This window comes from Melanerpes formicivorus, unplaced genomic scaffold (genome assembly GCF_026170545.1).
Source record: "Melanerpes formicivorus ecotype bairdi unplaced genomic scaffold, bMelFor1.0.p_v2 SCAF_74, whole genome shotgun sequence".
NCBI classification, from domain to species: domain Eukaryota; kingdom Metazoa; phylum Chordata; class Aves; order Piciformes; family Picidae; genus Melanerpes; species Melanerpes formicivorus.
Window position 1 is genome coordinate 2,254,879 of NW_027142426.1, and position 24,974 is coordinate 2,279,852.

General features: G+C 52.8%; 1 protein-coding gene across 1 annotated transcript; it reads left to right on the forward strand.

Annotated features, from left to right (window-relative positions):
* Nucleotides 1-602: 602 nt before the first annotated feature.
* On the forward strand, nt 603-9,876 carry RPN1 (ribophorin I). Its single transcript, XM_068163777.1, has 10 exons — nt 603-857; nt 1,728-1,792; nt 3,266-3,572; nt 4,566-4,775; nt 5,756-5,948; nt 6,278-6,377; nt 6,638-6,776; nt 6,971-7,090; nt 7,529-7,774; nt 9,326-9,876. The coding sequence occupies exons 1-10, from the start codon at nt 633-635 to the stop codon at nt 9,506-9,508; spliced, it is 1,788 nt and encodes a 595-aa protein (XP_068019878.1). The 5' UTR covers nt 603-632; the 3' UTR covers nt 9,509-9,876.
* The last annotated feature ends 15,098 nt before the right edge of the window (nt 9,877-24,974 follow it).

Below are 24,974 nucleotides of genomic sequence, written 5' to 3' on the forward strand. Positions count from 1 at the left end.
CCAGCGGCACCCGCTGCTGAGAGCCCTTCTCTGGTGCCACCCCAGGCCCGCTGCTACCCCCAGGCTTTATGCTTTGGGCCACTTGAAACATCGCTGCCAGAGCCCTGGGCAAGCCTAAGGACGAAACCGAAAAGCTGCGATGGCCGGAGACACAACATGCCTCTGGATGCCCTGGCCGTCCCGGATGGTTTAATCGCTTTTTAGTCCTTCTCAAACCCCACGGTTGTTTCCCACAGCGAGGCCGAAGCAGCGGTCGGCTGCCTCGCCTTTGGTGCCCGGCCGGACCCGAGGCCTCGTCAAGGCCTGAGCGCTTGGCAGGGGCGCCAGCCCAGCCGCACCACGCCAATTCCCCAGCCCGCCGCCGGCACCGCAAAGCACCAAGTGAAGAGAGGCGGCGGCCCAGGGAAGCTCCACGGCTCTGGAGAGCCCGCCCCGCTGCGGCTGCTCGTCCAGCCCGGCCTTTCTCCTCCGGCACTCGCGTGGTCGCTCTTACCACAGGGAGTGGGGCCTCAAGCTCCTCTGGGCGCTGCCATTGTGAACCTCCTCCCCCACTGGGCGCCGCCATCTTGTGCCCTCCCCGTACAGCACGGGCGCCGCCATCTTGTAACCTCCCCGTGCAGTGTGTATCGGCCATGGCGGGACTGCTGTGCCGTCTGCTCCTGTGCCTGGCGGTTGCTGGGGCCGCCGCTGACTTGCTGCTGGAAGAGGCGCGACGCTCCGTGGATCTCAGCACCCACCTGGCCAAAGTCTCGGCCGAGCTCAGCCTCGCCAATGCAGCGGGGGGCACGGCTGCCTCCTCATTCTTGCTGGCGCTGGAGCCGGGCCTGGAACCCCGCCTGGCCTACCTGGGCGTGCAGGTGAGTGAGGGGCAGCGGGGGTCGGCGCCCCGCTCCTCGGGGGAAGCTGCGGCGCGGCCCGGGGCGCTGCCGGGGCGCCGCTGCCCGCAGGGACACGTCGGCAGAGCGCCGCCGCCCCGCGCTGCTGCCCTCCGCGCGCTGCTCCGCTCCGCGCGGGCTCCCCGTGCTGGCGTGGCGGTCGGGGAGAGGCTTCCTCGGCCGGCGCTCGGTGACTGCGGGCGGGCGCTGGCCGCACTGCCCCCCCCGCTGCCGTACACACAATGAAGCTGAGGGCTTTTCGGAGTGCGGAACAAAGAGGGTTGAATAGCCGAGGTCCGGGAGGCGAGACGTGCTGATGAAGTGAACCGTGTAATGAACGGTGTGAGGAGAGCAGTCGCCACCGGCTCTTGAATCCCCAGCCCGAGGATGGGGTCCAGCCTCTTGCCCTACAGGACGGAGTGCAGGAGGGGCTTTCTAATCCCAGAAGTATCTGCACTGATGTTGCCGTCTGCCCGGCCCAGGCAGTTTCCTGCGGCCTGCTCGCTCCCCAGCCGCTGTAGAAAACAGCAGGGAAATCAGGGAAGCAGTTGATGAAGAGTCTCATCTGCACAAGTTACAGCAAGTGTGCTCGCTTGGGAGCCAGGCTGAGGAGAGTGTGAGAGAGTTACCAGGAGGTTCTTGTACTCTGGCTCCACTGCAGTTCCTGTTAATGACAAACGTTATTGAAAATATGCACAAACAACAAAATCTTTCAAAAGGTAGCTACCTATCCTCTTGTTCTTTTAGGGGAAGCCAGCCCCATAAAAACGAGGATGGAGACTGGAGCTTGCCCTGAGTGTGTTAAGTCTTTTAAACAGCAGCACACTGATCAGTCTGGGTTTTTTTGAGCAGGTGAAAGGTGAGGAAGAGGATGAGAACACCTTGGAAGTGAGAGAGACTAAAGTTAAGGGCAAAAGGTGAGTGTCACCCTCTAAGGTCAATACCTAGAGTTGTGCATGGGGGTTCCACCATCATCCTCCCTGCAGAGATGAAATACTATCCCATTCCCACACATCTAGCTCTCTTAGAGTCATCTGTTCCTAAAAAGGTTGCCTCAGGCACAGTTCACACAAGCAGCAAAACCCAGTAGAAGTAATTTCCTTCGCTAAGATGCTCTGTCCTTAGGAGATAGCACACGTGGATTTAGATCTCTGCATGAGCCAGCATATCATACCTGCTTCTTCATAGACACCCCCAACTGAGTGAGAGGAGAGCTATATAAGGGAGAGAATCTCTCCCTTAAATGGATTTCATCTGCTTCAAGGGGGCTCAGCTGTGTGTAGTCTCTTGTCCTTAGTGCCTTAAGTAATAGCCCTGTTCCTTTAAGGGACGCCAGGTAAGAAGCATTATAGCTGTGGTCATGATCCTACCCACTGCTCCCATTTGAGGTCTCAGATGATTGGCAGTGGTGATCACAGGGAGGTTGTATGTGCTCTTTGGCTGTGTCCTGAGAGCACTGCTCTTAGTCTGTGGTGTAGAGAGTACCACTGTGCTGGATGCTGTGGCACAGCACAGACTGTTGCCTGCTGCAGGGAGAGATGAGGATGCCTTCTGCAAGAGGCTCTGTGCTGGCAAGTTTAGGATGTTGTCTGCACACTGCAAGGCTGGGCAGGTGGGTGCTTTCTGAGCCATGAGAGCTGAGAAATAAAGGCTGCTTGTAAAGTGTGTCAGAACCACAGTGCTGCTGGCTTTCAAGACAGTAGTGATGGAATTAAGCTGTCAAAGCAGGCCATGGTTTCTGACATATCTGGAGGCCTCATGACCCTGCTTTGGGGCCACCAGGCATGACTTGAAGTCCATTCACTTCTGTCATTACCTCAGTCCATCTGGTGCATCCTTTCAGACTTGGTGAAAGCTCAATCCTTTCTGTAGAACCCCAATCCAAAGCAGAGCTCATTTTCAGCAGTTCCTTAGTTTCAGGTCCTGTTGGCAAAAAGCTGAGACTGACCAGACCTTATGGGAACAAGTGCTTAAGATGTTTGTGATTGATTCATCTTCTATACATATGCTGCTTCTGATCCAGATTATTCTTGTCATCTGGAGAAGAATGGAAAAAACCCTGCTGAAGAAGGCTTTATAAATGCAGAACTGGGGAGAGGAGTATGTCACCATTCCCCTCCAAAATGCGAAACACTTGTTCTGTGCAGCAAGACTGTATTTGTGCCTGCACACAGATCACCCTGGGCTGCCTTCTGTCCCGCTTCCTCAGTCCAGAGTAAGCACGTCCTCTGGGACAAGACTTCTGTATGCCATGGAGGAACAAATAATAACCCAAATCACACATGGTATATGTGATATGTGGGCTTCACATCCACAGGGGATGTTGGAGGGCTTGAATCTAATTGGTCTCTCAGGGCAAATCTCACATGACTTACCTTTCTTCCTTCCAGTGGCAAATTCTTCTCTGTGAAGCTGCCATCTCCTTTGGCACCAGGAGCCAAGGTCCGTGTGTCTGTTGAAATGGTTTTCACCCATGTCCTGCAGCCATACCCCACCCACATCACCCAAAGCGAGAAGCAGTTTGTGGTCTTTGAAGGAAATCACTATTTCTACTCTCCATACTTGACCAAGACCCAAACAACCCGGGTCAAACTGGCCTCTAGGAACGTGGAGAGTTACACCAAGCTGGGCAACCCTGCCCGCACCGAGGACACCATTGAGTACGGCCCCTTCAAGGACATTCCTCCATACAGCCAGGTAAATGTCTGTGGAAGGAGGCTGTGAGCAGCATTCTGCCCCTGTACTCGACACTGGTTAGGCCACCCCTTGAGTCCTGTGTCCAGTTCTGGGTCCCTCAGTTGAGGAAAGATGTTGACTTGCTGGAACCTGTCTAGAGAAGGGCAACAAAGCTGGGGAGGGGTTTGGAACACAGCCCTGTGAAGAGAGGCTGAGGGAGCTGGGGTTGCTTAGCCTGGTGAAGAGGAGGCTCAGAGGAAACGTTATTGCTGTCTACACCTACCTGAAGGGAGGTTGTAGCCAGGTGGGGGTTGGTCTCTTCTCCCAGGCAACCAGCACCAGAACAAGAGGACACAGTCTTAAGCTGCACCAGGGGAGGTTTAGGCTGGATGTTAGGAAGTTCTTCATAGAAAGAGTGATTGGTCTTCGGAATGTACTGCCCAGGGAGGTGGTGGAGTCACCATCCCTGGAGTTGTTTAGGAAGAGACTTGATGAGGCACTAGGTGCCATGGTTTATTTGATTAGATAGTATTGAATGATAGGTTGGACTCAGTGATTTAAAAAGTCTCTTCCAGCCTGGTTAATCCTACTTCTGAGGCAAGCACGGCAGCTGTGTCTTAGGCTGCAGAGTGGGAAGCAGAAACTTTTGTAGGTCAAACCTGAGACAGCCTGCATGCAGCCTAGGAGCATGTGCACCAGCAAGGAGTCCAGCGTGACTGCCTACCACCACTTGGTGTCCACAATGCAAACCATGGTTCTGGCAAGGGTGTATTTGCAGTGGGGATGGCTGCGCCTCTATCCCCCTCACTGTTCTAACTTTGCCAGATGTGTGTGGTGTGACCTATAAGCGCACCAGTGCCCTGTGTGAACTGGGCTGGGGTAGCTCAAACCTTCCTGCGCAGTCAGCTTCGCTTCTACAGAATCTGTCAAGGAGGTCTCTGTGTGAGAGATGGAAACATAATTTTGAGGGTAGGTTGCTCCTTCAGCTCTAACAGTTTTTCTTTTTCACCTTAGGACACACTGAAGGTACACTATGAAAATAACAGTCCATTCCTGACCATCACCAGTATGACCCGGGTCATCGAGGTGTCCCACTGGGGGAACATTGCAGTCGAAGAGACAGTTGATTTAAAGCACACAGGAGCGGTGCTGAAAGGACCTTTCTCCAGATACGACTACCAGAGACAGCCAGACAGTGGGATCTCTTCTGTCAAGTCTTTTAAGGTTCACATTTTGCTGCCTTTGGGTTTTCTTACCCCCTTCCCTGCCCCCCCACCCCTTGCTATGGCTTCCTTCTTTCTTACAGCAAGGGATCAAAGGGGAGAAAAAATAGTTTCCCTTTGCTTTTCCTTTGGTAACTACAGCCAGGTAATAAGGGAATATCAAAGCTCTGATTTATTTTCAGAGAAGGCTCATGCTACATAGGAAGAGCTAATGTGCCTTGTTGCAGGTGTTGACCAAACAAACTGCAAACTGCATCTAACAGGGTGTGCATTGTTTCTCCACACTCACATCCCTCTAATCTCAGGGTCCCTCTAAACCCCTTAATCCCCATGCTGACAGCCCTGCTTTCCATTTTGCACTGTGCAGGGGCCATTCGTTCTGCCCCCACCCTCTTCTTTGCAGAGTTGCCTTCTCTGTCACATCCTCATCACATTGAACAGTATTACTGGAAACTCACCCATTCCTTCCTTGCTCACAAAGCACTCGACGAGAGTTAAAGCCGTGGCGAGGCTAGCCCGATGTGAAAAGTGTTACATGTTTTCATCTGACCCAAACCTTTCTTGCTGCTTGAAGCCTCCAGGATTGATTGTTGTAATTCTCTAAGGTGGTGCAGCCAAAGAGGAATCTCATTTTGCTGAGTGTAAAGCCAGTGAGCTCATTGAGCTAAGGCAGCATGCTGGAGTGAAAAGGGAATTGCTGTCCTGGTGAGCACGATGAGGTTCCTTGCTGTCTGGGATACTTGCAACTGGGCTAGAGAAAGCACATTCATTTAAAGGCCAAGTGATTTTAGTGCTGGCAGCCACTTCTGTGGCTGATTGCTTATAATAGCACAATTTTACCAGTTGGTGCAGCCGAATGGCCATTTTGTCATCTCTCACGTGGGAGCAGCTTCCTGGTGCTTAGCAGCCACCGCCGCTTCTGCCAGGCTCACTGCAAACAGCTCCCAGCCCCTGCACTGACTGTTGCTCCTCTCCATACAGACCATTCTCCCAGCTGCTGCTCAGGACGTCTATTACCGAGATGAGATCGGAAACATCTCTACCAGCCACCTCCTTGTCCTGGATGACTCCGTGGAGATGGAGATCCGCCCTCGCTTCCCGCTTTTTGGGGGCTGGAAAACCCACTACATCATCGGCTATAACCTGCCGAGCTACGAGTACCTCTACAATCTCGGTGGGTGGCACAGGAGAGGGGAGTAAGAAACCTTCTCTGGGCTTAAAGGTGGCTGCTGTGCACTGAAGAGTTTGAAGCTGCAGTCTGCTGCGCCTTAGCAACAGCAGTTGCTACCTGTTATTTCTAGAATATGCAAATCCACCTTCTTCTCTGTGCTTCCTTCAGGTCTTTGTAGGCATCTGTTTAAAACATGCTTGGGTGAGCTGGTGCCCCCTGCTGCACAATGTGTCTATACAGGCTCTGCTCTTGCCACTGTTAGGAGCTGAGCTTCAAGGTAGCCTCTTGTTCTCTGAGGAGTTGTAACCACCCTCTGGTCTGCACTCTCTTAGGTGATCAGTATGCCCTGAAAATGAGATTCGTGGACCACGTGTTTGATGAGCAAGTCACAGACTCTCTGACTGTCAAGATTGTCCTGCCAGAAGGTGCCAAGTAAGTGTCTCCTGGCCCATTACTGCAGACAGTGCTGTGTTGGTGGCAATTCTCCAGCATGCTCTCACAGCCTGAGGACAATGACACAAAAACATGACTCTGCATGTGGAGGAAACTTGGAACACAGCTTTGCTTCGTTTTAGGATGCTTAAACTCTGTAAATGGCCTTGTGCTAGAGGCCACAGTTGGCTAGGCAAATGCTAGTTTACATCATCTCAAACACTGTGGAGTCATGTGGGACTGTCTGGTTTCATCCACAGAAATATCCACGTGGACAGCCCCTATGAAATCAATCGTGCTTCAGATGAGCTTCACTACACATATCTGGACACTTTTGGACGTCCAGTTATTGTGGCACACAAGAGCAACCTGGTGGAGCAGCACATCCAAGACATTGTGGTGAGTGTGGCCTCTCTGCATGGTTTGCCTGAGCAGCGATGCCTCCTCTGAGTTCAGCAAAGGAAACTCCCATATTGGGCTCCAGAAATAAATACTTGCTGGACTGCATGGTTGATTCTGCTCCTGCCTGAGGAGTGAAGTTGTGTCCCACAGTAACATGGGTCACTGCTTAGCGTTTCCAACTTCTCTTCTAGGTTCATTACACCTTCAACAAAATCTTGATGCTGCAGGAGCCTCTGTTGGTGGTTGGAGCCTTTTACATCTTGTTCTTCACTGTGATTGTCTATGTGAGGCTGGATTTCTCCATCACAAAGGTGAAGGTCCCCATGGGAGCATTAGTACCTCACTGGGCTGATGGCTTGAGATTTTTGATACCTGTAATTCTCACTGCCAGTTGAATGATGCTTGAAGGGAACCCTGTTTTCATGCTACCTGAGCATTGATACCCCTGCAGGGTTTGGACTGGTGTGTTAAGACTCACCAGAGCTTTCCTTCTGGATAAAAAAGAATCACTACTGAGAAGCAGGGATGTCTGTAATTCTCCTGCAGTGTTCTCACTTTTTAGTTTTGCTGTTTGTTGAGCTAGACTGAGCTTGCCCTAGTCAGTAGTTGTACCATTCACATCATTACTGTCAGTTGACTCAACTGCAAAAGAAGTAGCTTTTGCAAACAGTCCCATGGCAGATTGCCTGCACAGCTCCATGCAGGTCAGGGAGAGGACTGTTTTGACCTTCTTGTCTGTCCTCATGCAGGACCCAGCTGCTGAAGCTAGGATGAAGGTTGCCTGCATCACAGAGCAAGTGCTTACTCTGGTGAACAAGAGGCTTGGGCTGTACCGTCACTTTGATGAAGCAGTGAATAAATACAAGCAGTCACGGGACATCTCCACCCTCAACAGTGGCAAAAAGTCTTTGGAGACTGAGCACAAGGCCCTGACAAATGAAATAGCCTCTCTGCAGTCAAGACTTAAGACAGAAGGCTCTGACTTATGTGATAAAGTAAGAAATACTAATTTTACGTACTTTTTTAAGCTCTCCTGCTCTTGGCTCTATCAAGTGCTCTAGGTGAGTTTTAATTTAGGGTTCAGTTTCTGCAGCCTGTGCATTTGTTTTTCCCTCTGAAAATGGCTTGATCCTTGCCAAGGAGTGTGAAGATCAGGTTTTTTTCTTTTTGCTGTAATCTTGGTTATGCAGCCCTGTGGACACTGCTGGTAAACAGCTGCTTGTGCTGTTTCTTAAACAGGCCTTGAACCAGCTGCATGAGTACAGATTAATGCTTCTGTAGCACAATCCTGATGCTTCTCTTAGCATCATAGAATTGTCAGGGTTGGAAAGGACCTCAAAGATCATCTAGTTCAAGCCCCCATACCTGGACAGGTTGCCCAGAGCCCCATCCAGCCTGGCCTTAAAAACTTCCAGGGATGGGGCTTCTACCACCTCTTGAGCTCATAGCAGTGACAGAGGCAAAAATGGAAACTAGCAATGCATTATCAGTTTTGGCTTTACTACTGACAGCAGTCAAGTCAAAGTCTTCTCCTTTTGCTTCTCATTCTCTTCTACATGTGAATTTGGTGCTGAGAGAGTTTTGGTAGCGTGATGCTCCTCAGAGGGTCTTTTGCTGTACCGTGTCAAAAACCATGGTGCATTCACTGCACACCTCCACTACCCTATCCTTCCTCCATTGTATTTCAGCCCTTACCTGGAACAGCTGCTTAACCCCACATGAGGGATGCTTTAGTCTCGAAGGTCCATTCAGCCAACAGCTACTCTCCTTAAACTGTTCTTAACTCAAAGAGTGGCTCTCATTGCAAGGCTGCTTCTCACACGCCATTAATGCTGGGTGTTGGGACACAGCTTCCAGCTGTCGTCGTTGTGATGTAGCTTGAAGCTTTTAAAACCTATCACTGACCACCCTGTTAGCAGTCATTGCACCTGTCCCCTGCCAGTGTGGCTCCTGGGTCCTTGGACCCTCTTCATCTGCACTTCTTAATTATCCATTAATCAGATATTTCTCATAATGTGATGCCAGAGAGAGGTAATGGCTTGGGAGGCAATATCCAGGGACTGGAGACATTTCCACTTAGCACTATCTTCATCTTCTGTTCAGCTGTACTTGGGGGTCTGTTTAGAATAAACCTTTATTTAGGATAAACCAAACCAGGTTGGAAGAGACCTTCAAGATAATTGCATCCATCCCATCAACCAATCCAACCCACCTAAACAACTAAACCATGGCACCAAGCACCCCATCAAGTCTCCTCCTGAACACCTCCAATGATGGTGACTCCACCACCTCCCTGGGCAGCCCATTCCAATGGGCAATCACTCTTTCTGTATAGAACTTCTTCCTAACATCCAACCTGAACCTCCCCTGGCACAGTCTGAGACTGTGTCCTCTTGTTCTGGTACTGGTTGCCTGGGAGAAGAGACCATCATCCGCCTGTCTACAACCTCCCTTCAGGTAGTTGTAGACAGGCTGCACTGCCTGCACTGCAGGGATGTTGGGTTTGTCTCCTGTAATAATCCCTCTTTCTTTTCTCACCCTGTAAGGTAAGTGAGATTCAGAAACTGGACGGCCAAGTCAAGGAGCTTGTTCTGAAGTCCTCAGTTGAGGCTGAGCGGCTGGTAGCTGGCAAGCTCAAGAAGGACACATACATTGAGAACGAGAAGATGCACTCCAACAAGCGCCAGGACCTGGTCACCAAAATCGACAACATCCTGGACGCGCTGTAACTGCGGTTTAGCGATCCCGTGGAGGGGGGAGACGAGAAGCCTGGGAACGGATTAACCTTGAGCCAAAACTCCTTTCCCAGCAGAATTAGAGGGAAAGTTGGTATGAAATGTCTGAAAGTACATTTGGGGTTTAGATTTTTTTTCCCATAGGGCCTGTCTGCTCAGCAGCTTGTGCTGTGCAAGGGACCATGGCCTCGTGCTGTTTGGCTGTGATTGCCAGAGGCGAGACTCAGCCAGGTTTTCGCTGTCGCTGTGCCCTGGTTACGTGCACACAGGCAGCCAGTCTGAGCACAGACAGGCTCGTGGTAATTCTGAATGTGGCATCTCCAGAAAGAATAAAAGATACTTTGTTCTACTTTGAAATAAAACCACTGCTGCCTCGCCTTTGTGTTGTGCCAGAGTGAGGGGAGGCAGAGAGCTTGGGATGCCCTGTCCTTTCCGCAGCCAGTGCAGATCCCCAGGGAGCAGACCACTCCTTCCTCCCATTACTGTGTGCCTTGAAGGCAGAGCTTTGCCAGCCTGCAAAGCCCTGACCTGGGCAGAGGAGAAAGCCAAGCCCTTGTTCCCAAGGAATATGCATGTACCTACACCCTTACAAGGAGAAGTAACACACAAGGTAGCCCCTCCTGCCTGCCTGTCACTGTGTGCCATGTGCTTTCCTGCTGCATGTGACTGCAGTCACTGTGTCTCATGTGCTGCCCATGTAGACCCTTGCTCACACCTGGATACCCTGGGATATGTGGATGCAATTCCCTGCTAATTTCAGTATTTTTTCCACCTCCATCCTCCCACAGGACCCTTCACCAGCCTCAGGGCACTGCTAAGTACTCCAGAGCTGGCTGCAGGGACAGCACCATAGGTCTTGTCTACTGCTCTTGCGTGGCTTAGTTGGTACCAAAGCGGTTTGAGATCCTAACGCAGAGCGAACCAGAAGAGTGGAATGCCTCAGAGAAGTGCACTCAGCAGAAGAGCTGGAGGCTGCTTACAAAGGTGTGCTAATGCCAAAAGTGTCTACGCTGGGGAAGGAAGGTGTGTCACAGTACCTGCACTGGTACTGTGTGAGGCTTGGGATAAACACCCCATGGCCAGGAGTTATCTACAAGCCCTATGCCCTGGACTCAAGCAGCTGGACACCTTGCCATCCTTTGCCAGGCCACCTGGTAGTCTGCCTGTCCCTCTGTCCTGGACCCATGTAGCCAAGGTCTGTCACTGACACACTGTCTCTGCAAGTTATAAGCCCCTGTTACCTAGGATAAAAGTTGTCCTTATGCTCTTGAGAGTTGCTTTTCTCCTTCTGCAGAAGATGCAGTTGGTGCAGGCCACACAGCCTCCAAAGTGGGTGTGTTAGGAGTGTTTTGCTGCAGGTGTGAGCCCAGGTGCTCACATGCTCACATCATCTGCCTGGTGCCATGCCCACAAACCTCACCCTGCAGCAAGGTGAGCAATCTCAGATCCATGGTAATGCATCTGCTCCTTGCACATGTGCTGTTGGGAACCCCAAAACCACAAGTCCTGCCTGACCAGGATGGGGGTGACCAACTGCCAGAATCAAATCATTAACCCACTGGGCCAAAACAGACAGTACTCAGAGAGGTACCAAGGACATCCATAGCCAAGCAGAGGTGCCTGTTGCACCCAGGGCAACATAGGTATGTCCAGGGGAAATGAGGTACAGAGCTACAGGCTGGGGTCAGAGTGGCTGGAGAGCTGCCAAACAGAGAGGGACCTGGGGGTGCTGATTGACAGCTGCCTAAACACGAGCCAGCAGTGTGCCCAGGTGGCCAAGAAGGCCAATGGCATCCTGGCCTGTATTAGGAATAGTGTGGTCAGCAGGAGCAGGGAAGTCATTGTGCCCTGTGCTCAGCACTGGTTAGGCCACACTTTGAGTCCTGTGTCCAGTTCTGGGCCCCTAAGTTTAAGAAGGACATCGAGAAACTTGAAGGTGTCCAGAGAAGGGCAACAAGGCTGGGGAGAGGCCTTGAACACAAGCCCTGTGAGGAGAGGCTGAGGGAGCTGGGATTGTTTAGCCTGGAGAAGAGGAGGCTCAGGGGTGACCTCATTGCCCTCTACAACTACCTGAAAGGTGGTTGTAGCCGGGAAGGGGTTGGTCTCTTCTCCCAGGCAACCAGCACCAGAACAAGGGGACACAGTCTCAAACTGCACCAGGGGAAGTTTAGGCTCAAGGTGAGGAGAAAGTTCTCCACCGAGCGAGTCATTCGTCATTGGAATGTGCTGCCCAGGGAGGTGGCGGAGTCACCATCCCTGGAGGTGTTTAAGAGGGGACTGGACGTGGCACTTGGTGCCATGGTCTAGTCATGAGGTCTGTGGTGACAGGTTGGACTCGATGATCCTCAAGGTCTCTTCCAACCTTATTGATACTGTGATACCGAGGTATCAAATTGATGATCCCAGAAACATCACTAACTTTCCATTCCTCTCTGGTAGAGGAAAGGCAGCGCCACTCTTTTCTACTCAAGTCCCGCTTTGGCCTGGCTACACAGACAATCCAGACCCACAAGGGCACAGTGGAGCTTGCTGTGCCCATTGGAAGCCCCATGAGTTATCTGTGTTTACCTGTATCTTTCCCTGCCAGTCCCAAGGGGCTCTGCTGGATCAGCACACACCTCAGCCCTCATGGCTGCTAGGCAGCTTCGGATCCTGCTTGCTAATGAAAACTACAGCTGCAGAGACAGGAGCTATAAATAGGCAGGATGAATGCAGGCAGTTTCAGCAAAAAAAAAAAAGCCAAGCCTGTGGTCCCCTAGGAGAGCTGTCCCAGTTCCAGAGCCCAGGAACAAACCAGCTGCCTCAAAGAGGGATGCTTTGTTCCTCTCCACACAGCTCCTTCCTGCTGCCCTCCCCTGGTGGATGCAGCCTCCCACAGCATGCCCCCTGAGCCCAGTCTTCCCCAGTGCTGCTCCTTCAGGGCCAGCTCAGGTACTGATAAAGGGCAATAGAGGCTGAGTGGCCCAGAGATGTCACTGCTCTGGAGCTGATTAGTGCAGGTCCTTGGGGAAGGCAAGAGACCCCCAGGGAGTCAGGCTCTGGCTCCTAAACAGTTTTAAAGTGGGTTATGAAACAGGATGGAGACTCTGTGTTATTCCCCAGAGCAAGTTTCATCCATCAGAGCTGTCCCCAACCTTTCTATTTGCTCCCTTGTGCCAACAACCCCCAGAACTGTTGGGGAGCCACAGTGAGGAGGCACCCCACACCCCAAAACACACAGCCTCCCTGCCAAGCATCACGAAAGGGGCAGCCTGTCACAACAGCTCTCAGCATCACACACATCAAAGAACCCCTTCAACAAATGCAGCAGCAGAGTGACCTAGAAACTAGAGCAGTTTCTGGGTTCCTGTTCATTTTCTCCTGGTTAAAAATATATTTAAAAATAAATAAATAATTAAAAAACAAAGGAAAAGCAGGAGGAAAACCCACAGCACCTACCAGGAGCTCAAGGTCTGCAGGAGCTGGGGAGAGCCAGAGCAGCAGCACCTGATGGCAGCAAATGGCTCAATTAGGGTTGTAGCTGTTTATCTGTGCTGAATTAAAGGGAGGAGTCTCCAGTTTATGGGGTGGGGAAGGTCACAGGGTCAGAAAGGCACTTGGCTGTCCATCTGTCATCTTCCCTGTCTTCTGAAGGGCTCAAGGAGATATGACTTTGAAATCTCTCTCCCGTAGTTGGTTAGGGTTTTACAAACCTTAAATACATCCGTGGAGGTTTCAAAATTCGTCTTCTTGCTCAGACACCAGTGACAAGCAGACTCCCTTGCCAGATGCCTGTCCCAAGGCGTCTGCTTAGGACAGATTTCCTGGGATGGAGCTACTGCGAGGCAGCCTCAAAGCCTCCATTTTCAGAGCCATCAGGGAGCTCAGAATCTTCAATATGCCTCAGGCTGTGCTTGCTTTGCTTCTGCAGCCACTGCATCCTCCAGCTGGCCACTGCCACCAGGGCCAGTTCAACAGCTCCTTGGCCAGGGCTGCTCTTGTTATCACCATTTGTGGCTGGCTTTGGGATCTCCCTGAATTCCAGCTGCTGCTTTCCTAGGATATCCCTGGTTTCTTCCAAGCTTGGCACTCATCAGGTTTGAGGCACTGAAACCAGCAGGTTTCCAAAGTGTCACAGCCAGCACTGGGCAGGGATGTATGCACTGCTGCCAAAGCATCTGGGCACACGGGCTCCTCTTCCCTTCTAATCTGAGATGTGTGACCAGGGGGAATCTCAAGCTGGTGGAGAGGACAACAATCATCCTCCTGCTGCTGAAAACAGCCAGGCATTCAAGAGGGGCTGAAAGCTGTGAAAGGACTGGACTTTGTCTCTGCTGCTCTGCACAGCAGCTTTTCTGTGCTAGGAAGTTCACTTGTGATCTTGTTCATAAAAAAACAGCCTGGGTTAGACTGTGAGGAATAGGGAGACGTCTGCCTAGGGAATTGTGGAGCAGTAGAAGGAAAAGGAAAGTTGGATCAAGCAGTACTTGAAACCCTCCAGCAGATTAACATCTCATGGATAATTAAAGCTGAGCCCCACTGGGACTCTGTGATGAGTTTTGCTCCTGTGCAGAGTTTGGAACCAAAAGGTTGGAAGGGGTGAAAATTGCCTGTGCTGCAAAGGGAACAAAATGAAGAGAGTATGAAAGGAAAGTACATAGATGAGGGAAAAGGAAACCACACAAATGCAAGATTTGCTGGAGAAAGCAAGCAGCCATGATTGCAGATTCTCAGCCCCAGCCACCCGCCTTGCACAGGGTGGCACACAGCTCCCTGCTGCCTCCCCACTGCTCCCCCCCTGCCTCCCCACTGCTCCCCCCCTGCCTCCCCACACTGCTTCTTACCAGGGTGCTACCCATACCCAAAGCTTCTCCTGGTGGTCCTGGGCAGCCAGAAAACAACTTCTCCCTCTTTGAGTTCTTGCAGTTCTCCAAGGGAAATTACAGAACTGAAGACCCGCCCAGGAGGTCCAGCCCATCCTCCAATGGACATGTGAGCTCAGGGGCTGGAGAGAACATTGTAGGTTTTAGTCAGGTGTGTTGTAACTCCCACCCACACCGTCTATCTCCAGCCAGCCCCCCATCCATCCTCCATAGTGGGGAGATAACCCACTACTACTTCTGCATCATCAACCCTGTCTCCTTTCCCTGTGCTAACACCTCCACTCTGCTCCATGGGGACCAGCCACTTTTCTATTCGTCTAACAAAATGAAATCACTGGGCTTAACTCAGAGCAAATCCTACTGGTCTGTGACCAGCTCTGGAGCATTCCACATCTCTGTATACCCTGAGGAATCACATCTAGGAGTACTCCTGGTTTAGCAATGCCTTTTCCAGCCAACCTGACCCTGCCACTTCACAGGGAGCCCATGCAAGCAGCCATGCTTTAATGCTACTCACTGGCTTAAAGCCTTGCACAGCACACACCCATGCACATCCCACACCAGCACAGGGGGTTTTGGCAAGCTCTTACATTAAACAGCATCCATGGTCTGTTCCCTTCATCTGTCCACAGACTATCCCCAGCAGCACCTTGGGTATCCCAGTCCCCGTGGCAGACCTGGCAGCCACCTTCTGTATGGCTCTGCAGACAGACTTCCCCACAGGCTCTTTCACCACTTCTCTCCCTCCAGCCCCAATAGTGGTGCCCAGCTCACAGTCTACCCAGTCTAGTGGCTGCTCAGCACCATCTGATGGCTGTGGACCAGTGGCTGGGGGGGGGTACCTGGCTGGTTTGGGGTCATCATGAGCTGCTGCTGGATGAGGTGTGCTGAGGTATCTCATTGTCCCAGTGATGCTGGAGTATCTCATACTCACTCTTACAGCTCCTGCTCCCTTGCCAGCGCAGGGTGGGCCATGACCCAGAGGAGGACAGTGTTCCACCAGGCAGCAGCACAAGGAAGAGGACCAAGTTCCAGTGGGCAGCAGTGCCAGGAGGTGTGGCAGAACATTCCCCTGGCACTAGTGGAGCTCATGGTGCCCATGCTACCACCACGGCACTTCACCGCCTCCACTGCCACTAGAGGCCGACACTGCCCAGGGAGGCCACACCGCCATGCTGGCCACCCCAGCCTGCCCTGGCCCCAGCCCACTACTGGCCCCACCGCTTGGGGGACCCATTGCTGCGCTGATGCCTGGGCCAGCCTTGGGTGAGGATGGCAGTGAGCATCTTTCTTGCTTTCTTTTTTTTTGTTGTTGTTGTTTAAATTTATTATTTTTTTCTTTCCCCTCTCTCGCTCCTCCTCATCCAATTTGTCTTCAAGGCTGACACGAGAGAAAACCCCAAATGACAGCGCCTGCCCGGCACAGTTTTACCACAGTATCCTGAAAAAGGCATCTGGCAAGCTGATAGTGCAGGGGGGCTCCGGGCAGGAGCCCCTGCCGGAAGCGGAGGACTGGCGGCGGTTGAAGGGCCGATGCTTCAGCACGGGCAGCAAACAGGAAACGTCCCCTGGGCCCAGGGAGCTCTTCTGGGGCCACCCCAGGGTCTCAAGGCATGGTCATGGCAGCCCATCCTACTGGGGCCATGGTGGGCCTTCTGAGACCCCCATTCTCCCCAACCAGCCCTGCCACCATCTTGTGTCAGGCCCCTTGTTACACCTTTGAGCTGCCTCCCCCTCCTGAGGGTAGTGGCTGTGTGTATCATGGCTGGAGAGGCACCACAGGGTTGACATGGACCTCACCTGCTGTGGTGGGCAAGATCTGATTTTGATGGCTGTAGCTTCAGGGAACATCTCCCATAGGTGCCACTACTATGGCTCTGAGTGATGCCCAGCCTCAATCTGCTGCGGTGCAGGAGGCTCCACAGATGGTGGGAGGCATCGTCCTCCCACAGGGACATGAGTGTTGTGCATGGTGGCTGCCCACGTGGCACAGCTGCAAGATGCAGAGCATCACTTGGCCAGCAGGGACACAGCTGCGTCAACCCCACAGCCTCAGGCTGGAAAAAGTCAACTGCAGGGAAGAGTAACCTGAGAGTACTCCCTGCCTCTGAGTTCGGCATGGCAAGAGGCACTCAAAAGAAACCCATTCCTCACACCTCCAAGAGCACAGAGGTAGGCAGCAGAGAATTGTCAAGCTCATGGCTAAACAGGAGGTCACACTGCACTCCACACTGCGTCCCTCCTTGCTGAGAGGAGATTTGGACCTGGGCATGTGGACTCTGCTGGCTGCCTCAATACCATCATGCCTCTGATCACCCAGCCCCACCACATCCATCTGCTGGGAGGCACAACTTGGTCCTCTCTCCTCATTCTTCCCAGTTTCTGGCTGTACAAGGCTACTGGGTGTCTGTGACAGGCTCTGCCCTGGAGTTCACCATTAGGATGAATCTTTGCTTTCATCCAGGAACACAAACAAAAAGGCCCTAGGCACCTCTTACCCTCTAACTCTTGAACTGCTCCTAACTGGAGTGCTGCAGGGCTTGCTGGGCTTGGATCAAAGACCAGAGATGCTGGCTTACCACATGTCCTCCCAAGGTGAAATTTTCATGCTCACTGCCCACAAAGCTGCATCATGGGACAACGATTCAGAGTGGGGATGGAGATGGTGATGCTTGACACCTCCTTGGTAAACCTGCTAAGCAAAGACAAAAAGGGACTGGTGGAAGAAATGGCAATGAGGAGCTCAGAGCCATCTCCAAGGGGATGCTGCTCCTAAAAGCCAGGCTGGTGACCTTAGCTAAAGCCAGCTGTTCAGGGTGAGCGTTGCAGGCAACTTTCCACCAAGATCCCTAGGTAGAATGTCCTCCAAGCCAGTCACCAGAAATACACCTCTGCTCCATATTCCATGCTCCTGCAGGCTCCCAAGCAACCAAGACCACACTTCCCTGCTACTCAGTACACTGATGTTTACGCTAACACACTTTTACTGTAACCTTTATTGTACAAGCTGGAAGTATGTAGGGTGAGCTGGGGAGGAGGGTTGAGTGAAGGTGGAGCTGAAAGAGCAAATCCATATGGTGTGGATTAGCAGCATTTAGCAGGGACAGGTATGAGCTCAGGTGTGGAGGATCAAGTGAGTACCAGCACTGAGGAGCTCAATTGCTAAGTTACTAAAGCTAAAGAAAAGAAGTAATAGAACCAGAGCATCAGACTGAGCATCCTGACAGAGCTCCCTGTTCTGGAAAAATTGGTCCATAACAGCCAGGGCTGCTGTTTGAGATATATAAAACCTAGTTTGTTTGAAAAGGAGCTGGCAGGACAGAGGTGCAGGAGTTGGGGGACTCAGCATCATCCAGACAAATGAGTGGGTGACCCTCAACTCTGAGCAAGGCTGTGGCTCTCCAGCAGGCAAGTGAATGCAAAAACCTTGCATTAAACTGACCAACGGCCTGAGAGCACCCTGCAGAAGGAACCAGCATTGCCTCTGCAGGTGGCAAGTGCAAAGCACAAGCAGCAGCCAGTTCATCCCACAGAAGCCAGGAACACAGGAGGAGAACACACATCCCGTTAGCAGCAAGTTGAGCTGGCACACTCTGCCTGCCCTCCTTCCTCACCCTATCCTGCTGATTCCCACACAGGCAGTGCCCCCTGTCTTTGCTGGCACAGACCCCACAGTGCTCCAGGCCAACTCTGCCTGCAAAATTTGGTGTAACCTCGACCTTGGGATACTGTCATACTGGAAGGGTAGTGCAAACAGAAGCTTTTGCCATCTTAGGGACATTCAGTATCCATGCCCCAGGGTGCCTGTGCAGGCAGCTGTGTGAATAGGCAACAGACCTGCTGGAGGGCAGTGCCAAAATTTATCATCCTTACTCTTTGCTAATGACTTGCAAATAGACTTTTATTTTCATCACCTACATTCAGCATTCTCAGTAGCCTAACAAACACAGTAAGGGAACAAGTGCAGTGGGGCCTCTCAGCTCCCACAGGATTTACAGCTCCGGTCACAGGTGAGGATTGTTACCCATCACTGCTGTTTGTGCCTAGTTTTTGCTCCCACAGCGTCACTGGGCACCTCCAACTCCACAACCACAAGCAGGCATCGTCTTTTCTATAGCTCAGTTGGTGCACGAACATGTTCTTGCAGGCAGTCTGTCCATCTGTCCATAACACCTGCAGACCTGCAAGCAGGGAAGAAGGAAAACAACCCAGAAAGGGGCTGAGATGGAAAACGCACCTCCCCGACTCTTCACCCAGCCCAGGGGAGGGACAAGTCTTTAGTTTCCCCTCTGGCAGAAAAGTTGCTGCAGCTGCTTAGGCGCTAGCTCTGCTCCCCTACAGCCGTACCCAGGGTTGCGACGTGGCGATTCCCCACGTCGTTCGCAGGCGGCCGGCCCCAGCCACGGGACCCTGCCGCCTCCTGCTCCCCAGGCTGCAAGCCCGTCCGCGGAGACTCCCCTGGCAGGGTCGCAGCGGAGGCTCTCCGTGCCGCAGCCAGGCTGGCAGCCACCAGGTGTCCCTGCAGGCCTGCGCTTCGTTCCGCCTCGGGGCCGCCGCGCCGCCGGGACACACCGTGGCTGGCCGCGGGGACCACCCGGGCACCTCCTGGAGGGAGAACTTTGCTTCCCGGCTCTGCCCATCCTGGTTTGGGGTTCTGAGGTGCTTTGCTGCCTCAGCCGGGTCAGTACAGAGCCAAACCCCACGCTTAGGAGGCAGAGAGAGATACGGGGCAGAGGTATGATCAGGGTGGATGTGGACTGATGGACCCCAGCTTCTGGGGCTACTTAAGCCCTAGTTTAGGGCTGCTCTTCTCTGACCTAAACTGGTGAGACTTTTCTTTAGGATGATGCCAGGGACAGGCTTTGAGGAGCTGGATATTCACTTGGGAAAAATCTACAAAGAGCTCAGGGCATAGCAGAGAGGGAAGATGAGTGCTGGAGGCTGGGTAGCGGCAGGAGTTGTCTCATTCAGGTGGCAAAGACCCATCAGACATGAATGCTGCCTGACAGAACAGCTGAGAAGAAGCCTGGAGAGAAAACCATCACTGGGGTCACCAAAAGTATTACCTGCACAGGTAGAATCTGCAGGATCCAGGAGAAGCCATGGTGATACCAAGGGACCAGGCACTGTGGGAGACACTGAACAACAAGGCTTCTCTGGCAGTGCAGCAAGGCTTGAGCAGCTGACAGCAGTGACTAGGGGAGTTTTGTTCCTGTGGGGTAGCCATGGCAAAACAGCGTCTTGCAGCCAAGAGCTCTCCTGTCACAGCTGAAGCTTTGCCTGTAGGAAACACCAGCAAATCCAACCTGGGCAGCAAATGTGTCAGGTGGCAAGTGCTGCTAATGTTAGTGTTCAGGATGGTGCAGAGGGACAGGTCCTCCACCTCTAGAGGTGGAAGGATTTGTAGGACAGGGATTGGTGAGGGTGATACACATGCTTCAGGCAAGCCCTTGACACCTTCCTCTCTCCTCAAATGCTGTAGAGGGAGATGCAGATCTGCAGATGCAGCAATGCTGTGAAAAGCACCTAACCCCTTCGCCCCCCTAGTGTGCTCCAGTATCTGTTTGAGTGTTGTCCGCCTTAGTTTCCTCCCCTCTGACAATCTGACATTAATCTCCCCCATGCTGCTGTCCTGGTCACGTTCATTTTTATCACAGTTCCGTTAGTGCCAGGCTGAGCTTTCCGGGCACCGGCGGGGCCCTGCGCGTGGTCCTCGTGCTGGTGCTGCCAAGCCCCCGTAGTCCTGCTGCCACCAGTCTCCCCAGTGGCACTGCCCCCACCCTTGCCAGCCAGAGCTGCTCACCACATCAGGATACAGAGCAGTGCACCAATTCCGGCCGGGCTTATTTCAGCGCTCTGGTCAACCGCAAGTGCGGTGGGTTTCACAAACACGGCACACCAGCCGCACGCAGCCTAACGGATGCTCCGGCTGCTCCCTGACACCACACTGACAATGAGACCTCACACAGACTCCCCAAAGCCAGCCCAGACCAGGTCTGCTGTCTCTGCTCCAGGCCAGCCTTCCTGGGGCCAGGTAGGCGAAAAGCCTGAGGTGGATTGAGACTCTTGGTTTTCCAGCCTGGTTTGCAGCACTTTGGATGGCATAGGGCGGGATGTGGACAAGGCAGAGGCTCTGCAGTGGCTGTCTCCCTTCTCCTGGAAGCTCAGGTGCATCCACAGCACAGCACAGACCTGCCTCTGCTGTCCCCTGCTATGTGAACAAGGCTGTTGCAGAACAGGATGGTGCCAAGGCCATGCATGACCCGTGCTGGAGGCACTGGGCCAGGCCAGTCATGGCACACGCTTAAGTTCCCCACCATTTCATGAGTTATCAGAGCTAAAAAGTTATCACAGACAAACAAAAGCTGGTGCTGCATGCTGCTGGGCGAAGCTGTGGTTTCAGCAAGGAACCCAAGCAATCACTGCAGCTCACTGATGCAGCAGCTCCTTACACTGTAGTAAATATCCCCAGCACCGGTTTGTTAACCCCGACAGCTCTGCTCAGGTACATGTTTCTCCTCAGCTAAATTTGGCCTCTGCTGACTGAGGCTTCAGCAAAAATTTGTCAGAAAGGAGCATGACTGAACAGGCACAAAGGGGCCTGCACTGAGCAGAAGGGCAGCTCTGGGAAATCCCATGCCTGGGCACAGGCTGTCCCCTGAACAGGGCCTGCTCAGGGCATTGTCTTGGTGCTTGGTGGAGCAGGATCCTACAGACAACACCCTCCCTGTAGCCCTACCGATGGGGTCTCATCCACCTGACCTGTCCCCTAACCTCCTGCAGGGGCCTGGCCCCTCTACCCACCCTCACAGAGGATTTGTTTTCTGGCTGTAGGTGCCACTGAGCACTGGCTGCCCAGCTGAGCTGCCAAACCTCTTCTTGTGATCATGCTTTCTACAGCTGTGTGGGTCTCCAAGCAGGAAATCCCCTAGGAGCAGCAAGGCAACAAGGCAGTGGCTCTGTGACTGTCCAGGTTTTATCTTCTAATTGCTCCTGATTGCAAATTACTTTGAAAATTAAAAAATAACCTCTATGCATGTATTACCTGTTCACCTGCATGCCTCCCTTTTCCCAGGCTCTGCTGATGCCTGTGCTCATGTCCCTCATCCAAGTGATCCCCAAAGCTCCCCAATGGAAACAATGGCCTTGGGTGCCACAGAGAGCTGTCCTGCAGTAGGGGATGCTCAGTGCCATGGTGGGTTCCCCCTACAACAAGGTACAGAGTCCTCCAGATTCAATAATGCATTTAGCTCCTCTTGAACTCCTCTTTTGTCAAACCAGTAACTAGTATCTGGCCTATGATACAGATGCCTTCATGCTCTGTGAACTGACATTGCCTGGGGAAAAGGACTCTCTGCTGCTCAAAGCCAGGGTCAGGCAGCACAGACTGCAAGGTACTCATAGGAAATCCATGGTCTGTGAGCAGCAGAGAAGCACTGAGATCACTCAAGCTTCATCACCTCTGCCCCTGCCACAGAGATCCCTGTGCCCTGTGTGCCTGCCTGCAGCCCAGTGGGTGCTGGAGGGGTTTCAAGGCACACAAAAAGGGAGTGCTGGCAAAGATAGGGCCACAAAGCAGAAGCACCTGCCCCGAGTACATCCCACCAGTGTCATAAGGTAGAGGCTGCTGAGAGATGCTTTTCTTGCCTGTCATCAGTGCAGCTTCTTCTCTTCAAGGTCTTACTGTGCCCCTTTGAGTGCACTGGGAAGCTTTGCCAGACTAATCCTGCCTGGTATCCACCCACTCTGGTCCTGGGAAAACAATGCCAGCCCTTCACTTTCTAATCCTGGCAGGCCAGGGAGAACCCATCTTTGCTTTGAAGACAGCTCTACCTCAGTCCATCTGCAGGGCAGGGCTGGGAGCCTCTATCCTCTGTTGTCATCTCCTGACAGTTCCAGGAGGCATCTCTCAGCACTGGCCTGGTGTGAGTGTGGGTGGGACAGCACAGTTTGTTGGAAGGGGCTCCAGGAGCCCATCAGCTCCCCCTTCTCCTGTCACAGCAAAATCCATCTGGAGGAGAAAGGCTCCTGCAAGCCACAGTTGGGATTCTACCTGCCTCATGTATTCCTCCATCCCAGTCCCGCAGGAAGGTGGGGGGAATGCAGCAAGCCTCGGTGGGAGTGGAGCAGGGTCATGGTGCCTTGCCAGCCACAGGCAGCACTGCTGCTCTCGCCCCCCACCCTGCAAGGGACAGGCTGCTGGGGAGCAGTGGGGTGTAACACAAACAGGAAAGCTGTCAGAGACACAGCCCTTCCCAGCTGGAACAGGAAAGAGATGCAATGGGTCATGATGAGTGCCTGAGCTGGGTGCGGTGTTGGCCATAACGGGGACACCCAAGCACCAAACAGAGCCCACCTTAAGGGTGCCCATTCCCCAGGCTCCTCTCAGGCTCACCCCAGCCCTTCATGCCCCCTTCACTGTCCACCTGGAGCAGGCAGCTCCCAGACCCCTGAACCTAAACACTAGGGTCTGTTGCCACCCCTGTAGTGGGAGCCTGACAGACTCAGGGTCCTCGGGAGAATCCGGCAGATGCAGATGCAGGAATTCCTCACCTCTGCTCTGGGGAAGGGGCTGGCCGGCGCAGGAGCCGCCCGGTGCCTGTGCAGTGTCTCAGCTGTCCCCTGGCTGTCACATAGCGGTGGGAGTTCAGCGGACGGGAAGCCAAGGAAAAGCAGAGGCCGGAGGAGGGAAAGCATCCCCACAAACAAATTAAAAGAACTGAAGAAACATCCAGACTCCTCGGCTCGGACTGAACAAGCCCCGGGGTCGCCGACCGGAGCCGTGCTCCAGGATGGAGGCGAGCCCGGTCTCGGGGCCGCGGGAGGGCACCATCTGCCCGCGTTTGCTCCTGGCTCCGCCCGGGCGGTTGCCGTGAGTACCGAGCTTCAGCCCCTGCCCGGCTGCTCCAGCAGCGGGGACGTCAGATCGTGTAAAGGCATGTTAAAGCTGCTCACATCTACTAACAGCTTTCAAATGCACAGCTCCCCCTCCTCCTTCTCTAGCATGCCTAACCCCTGGTCACCCCCAACACGCACATGAGAGTAAGCAGGCACAGATGTACCCCACACTGGTGACACCAGGCAGGAAAGAGAAGAGAGAAGAAGAGAGAAGAGAGAAGAGAGAAGAGAGAAGAGAGAAGAGAGAAGAGAGAAGAGAGAAGAGAGAAGAGAGAAGAGAGAGAAGAGAGAAGAGAGAAGAGAGAAGAGAGAAGAGAGAAGAGAGAAGAGAGAAGAGAGAAGAGAGAAGAGAGAAGAGAGAAGAGAGAAGAGAGAAGAGAGAAGAGAGAAGAGAGAAGAGAGAAGAGAGAAGAGAGAGAAGACCACACCACGTTGGAAAAGAACTTTGAGATCATCAAGTCCAACCTATCATCCAACACTATCTACTCAATTAAACCATGGCACCAAGCACCCCATCCAGTCTCTTCCTAAACACCTCCAGTGATGGTGATTCCACCACCTCCCTGGGCAGCCCATTCCAATGATCAATCACTCTTTCTATGAAGAACTTCTTACTAACATTCAAACTAAACCTCCCCTGGCGCAGCTTGAGACTGTGTCCTCTTGTTCTGGTGCTGGCTGCCTGGGGAGAAGGACCCCAGCATATCAGTGAGAGGAGACCATCCCACAGTGCAAGGGCTTCCCAGCTCCTGCAAGCTCCTGTCCTCTTGGGATGCAAGAGAAGCCTGAGAGCCCTGGGCTACTTCTCCCCTAGCAGAAGGAACATCAGTATTTTGGGATTAGAAGCAGTGCACTTTGTTGCACACTGTAAGCAAAGGGCTGGGTAGTCCAGACTCATCACCTTCTAATAATGGGTGTCCACCACAGTCTCATGTTGAAACCCATTGAAGTGGGGAAGGGGGTAAAATATTGCTGAATGCCCACCTAGATTCAACCATGTTCATTCTTACAGAACCTCAGCTTCACCCTGGGACTGCCTAGACAAGACACAGAAAGCCAAGAGCATGGCCATGGTTTCAAACACAGTCACACCTGACTAGTAGGAAAAGCAGCTGGAAAAACCCACAGTGGTTTCTGATTTCAGCAAACTCTTGGAAAGCCCAGATGAATGGGAGAAGCTCTTCTTCTATACCATTGTGGTAGTTTTAGGCTATGCCTTTAAAATTTTTCCACAGATCTTGAACAGAAAGTAGTAGAATGTAAATAAATTGCTATTGAGTGTTAAAAGGAAAAGAATGATAGTTCTAATCAATCAGGAAGGGGGAGATGGAGGAGGCTTTCCTGAAAGGGTCTCCAGCCCCTGCTCGCACACATCACCTATTTCTCCCACAGCCTGTCCGAGACATTGCAGCAAACACCAAATTACTGCCTAGGTTTGAGCACTACAGAGACAGAGGAGGAGAGGCAACTGCTCAGTCTCTCCCTGTCCCCTCTGCAGGCTCCCCAGCACCGCCTCCAGACCATATCCACAGTGGCCGCCTTCCACTGTGCATTCAAGCCCAGGTACATCTCCTGTGACTGTGCCGCCTGCCTATATTTGAAGCGCCTTGCTGCCATCTGCCAGCAGTGTGCCTCTGTCAGTGACATTATCTCCCCTGTCACCACTCTGGCTGCTCTGCAGGTGTGAAGACAGGACAGCC